This window comes from Grampus griseus, assembly GCF_964374135.1.
Source record: "Grampus griseus genome assembly, chromosome: 5".
Lineage (NCBI taxonomy): Eukaryota > Metazoa > Chordata > Mammalia > Artiodactyla > Delphinidae > Grampus > Grampus griseus.
The window spans coordinates 107,317,428-107,320,841 of record NC_138998.1 but is presented as its reverse complement, the minus strand read 5'-3'; the positions used below and the strand labels follow the sequence as shown (position 1 = coordinate 107,320,841).

The 3,414-nt window shown below is 39.3% G+C and overlaps 1 protein-coding gene across 1 annotated transcript; it reads left to right on the top strand.

Moving 5' to 3' along the window:
* Positions 1–2,472: 2,472 nt before the first annotated feature.
* On the top strand, positions 2,473–2,887 carry LOC309823187 (calmodulin-binding transcription activator 1-like; the record flags this gene model as incomplete). Its single annotated transcript, XM_082655337.1, has 2 exons — positions 2,473–2,505; positions 2,666–2,887. The coding sequence occupies 2 exons, from the start codon at positions 2,473–2,475 to the stop codon at positions 2,885–2,887; spliced, it is 255 nt and encodes an 84-aa protein (XP_082511463.1).
* Positions 2,888–3,414: the final 527 nt, after the last annotated feature.

Here is a 3,414-nt window from a genome sequence, read left to right as displayed (position 1 = left end):
TCTTTGAAAAATAAAAGAGTACCATTTAAATTTGTGATGCTATTATGAAGGCTTGAGCTTGGGGAGCAGGTAACTGTATTTAGAAGGTAGTCCTTGTGAGTTAGTCCTTGAATTCATTTTTATCATCACAGTCTAAGCACTGGCAACACTTTTCCAAAGTAGTTTCTGTTTTGTGCCAAGGAGCTTTCAAAAGCAAGAAATATTAATTATACGTTTTTGGATATATATATATATATATATATATATATATATATATATATATATATATATATATATACACTTTTTTTTTTTTTTTTCGGTACGCAGACCTCTCACTGTTGCGGCCTCTCCCGTTGTGGAGCACAGGCTCCGGACGTGCAGGCTCAGTGGCCATGGCTCATGGGCCCATCCGCTCCACAGCATGTGGGATCTTCCCAGACTGGGGCACGAACCCGTGTCCCCTGCATCAGCAGGCAGACTCTCAACCACTGTGCCACCAGGGAAGCCCGTTTCTGAATATTTTTAAGGAAAAAATATTTAAATATAACCACCCAAAGGACAGATCACAGTCCACTTTATATACATTATCTACCACTGTCAAGAGGGAGATTTTCATACAAATTTCAGGTGAAAGCATGGATAGCCAAAAACCATATTTTAACTCAGGTCTTCATATAATCTATTCTATTCCTAGCACAAAAGGACAATAATAAATCAACTGACCAGTATTTTCAGACACAAAATTTAAGGATATTCTCACAGGTGTCTGTAGCATTCTATGATTAGATAGATCATGATCATATTTGGAAAGAGTGAAGTATAAGGCCAATGAGAGAGCAGGTTTGCTATACAAATGAGAGTTAATTGTAACTCTGAAAAACAAGGGAGCGAGAGCTGTTAAAGTCTAAAAATAAAACCTAATAAGTAATAAAAGAATACACATCCCTAAGATATTCATTGTGAAATGTAGGACTAGTCAATTAATGTTGGCTTTCTAAAAATATAAACACTTAAAATAAAAATTTTAGTTAAATTCAAGACTTCCTTAAAAAAAAAAAAACGAAGTTTTTCACATATTCAGGCATTTAAGCAGTTTTTCTTATTCAATTTTAAATATGCTGCTGTTGACTTTGGAAGTTATTCCATTAAGGAATCTAATATACTTAGAGTTGCAGTAATTATGTTTCTGTCAAAGTGTGCAAAGGATAGTGTTCTGAACAGTGTATTACTTTGCTTCATGCTAAGTGCAAGTCACAGAATGTCCAGCATAGCATCTTCTAGAAATATAGCATTTGTTAGACATAAAATTGATAACAAAAGAGAAATGAATACATATTCTCCTAGGGAATTAGGGCATCTGCAATACAGCCTGAGAGGCAAATAAACATTTTCAAAGCCTGACAAATTTTTTCTGACAAGTATATGATGAAATATAAGAAAGTTTGTCGAGGTCAAAAAGTCAATATCTCCCTCAACAAAACCAAACAGCACAGGAAATTAGATAGACTACCATTAACCTAAATTTATCTGATTAATCTTTGAATTTTGAAATCCAATTTAACAATCTCCTTGTCCCAGAGGTGAATACTCAAGCACAGCTGATGTCAGATCCTAAGAACTCTTACAGTAATTCCTGGACATCATCCTAATCAGTTCAGAACTACTAAGCCTCTCAAGGTCATTCATGTTCTCTTACTAAATGTGGAGAATCTATGAATGTGGGAAAATATAGGTTGATTCGACCCTTTTGAGCTTGATATCTAAGCTGACCTGTGTAATTTCTGTACAGAGCATCGCGATAACGTTGACTCAGTTTACCCATTTGATAAATCTCATGATCTCAGGAATTTTGAGGGCTTATGCTTCATCAATTCATGCAACACTGAAAATGTTACATTTGGACAACTAGGTATTACTGATTACAAAGTTTTGCCAAGCATTCTACATATTAGTCATTTCATGATGTAATTTTTTTTTTTTTTTTTTATGATATGCGGGCCTCTCACTGTTGTGGCCTCTCCCGTTGTGGAGCACAGGCTCCGGACACGCAGGCTCAGCAGCCATGGCTCACGGGCCTAGCCGCTCCACGGCATGTGGGATCTTCCCAGACTGGGACATGAACCTGTGTCCCTTGCATCGGCAGGAGGACTCTCAACCACTGCGCCACCAGGGAAGCGCCATGATGTAATTTTTAAAAAGGACAAATTGCAAAGGATAACAATTTATGTAGCAACATCCCCACCTGTATAGATTGTGAAGTTTAAGCCACTTACACTCTCTTGTGGGTTTTTATAAAATTTTTACCCATATTGAACAATATATCAAATATTACAATTCTTAGTGAAGTAGGACCTTAGCTGTGTTTGTGATCTGCGTATTGTAATTAACATATCAGTGGTTTGAGCTTTATAATAGTCATGTTTTTATATTCTGTTTATTTAGTCAAAATAAAAATCATTAGGGCTCTTTGACATGTGAGGATATAGCAGGAAGATGGTTATACTACAAACCAGAAAGAGAGCTCCTGTGAGAACTCAACAATGCTGGCCTCCTAATCTAAGACCTCCATCTTCCAGAACTATGCCAAGCTGACTGAGAGAGCCACAGAATTACAGTGCGGCGGCGGCGGGACGAAGCGCGTGCCCAGGTCACTGTCACGAGAAGGAGGAGGTTGTGATGCGCGGAGGGGAAATGGCTGCCGAAAACAAGCTGGAAGAGCGTTTCCCAAAGTGTATTCTGCGGAATTAGCACCTGCTGCGTTCTCAACACCGTGCCACCTATAGATGATCATGGGAATAGCAATAGTCATGTAAAAATCTTTTCACCGATAAAGCTGCTTGAGTGTCTGCCGAAATGTTCAAGTTTACCCAAAGAGAGGCACCGTTGGAACACTAATGAGAGATTATGATGTAGCAGTCCCTTTGGATTTCTTTTTCATAATGTGTGACCCTTCACCTTTGATCCCCTGACATGCATTACCTTGGTAACCATTTCATTTTTTAATTTAATTTCATTTTTTGATTTTGGTGTGCAAGCTGTAATATTTCATCTCTCGAAGTGTAACTGGCTGATTTCCTTAAATAGAGATACCCCTCTGAACGATAAATTTGCAAAATGCTGTCTTTATTTTCTGTATTAAAATTGATTTCAATTTTAAAAATAAAAAAAAAAAATCATTAGGGTGCAGTCTTCTTTCTGTGACCACCCAAGGGCCTTTTTTTTTTGTGGTATGCGGGCCTCACTGCTGTGGCCTCTCCCATTGCGGAGCACAGGCTCCGGACGTGCAGGCTCAGCGGCCATGGCTCACGGGCCCAGCCGCTCCGCGGCATGCGGGATCCTCGCGGACCGGGGCACGAACTCGCGTCCCTTGCATCAACAGGCGGACTCTCAACCACTGCGCCACCAGCGAAGCCCCCCAAGGGCCTTTAAGTAGAT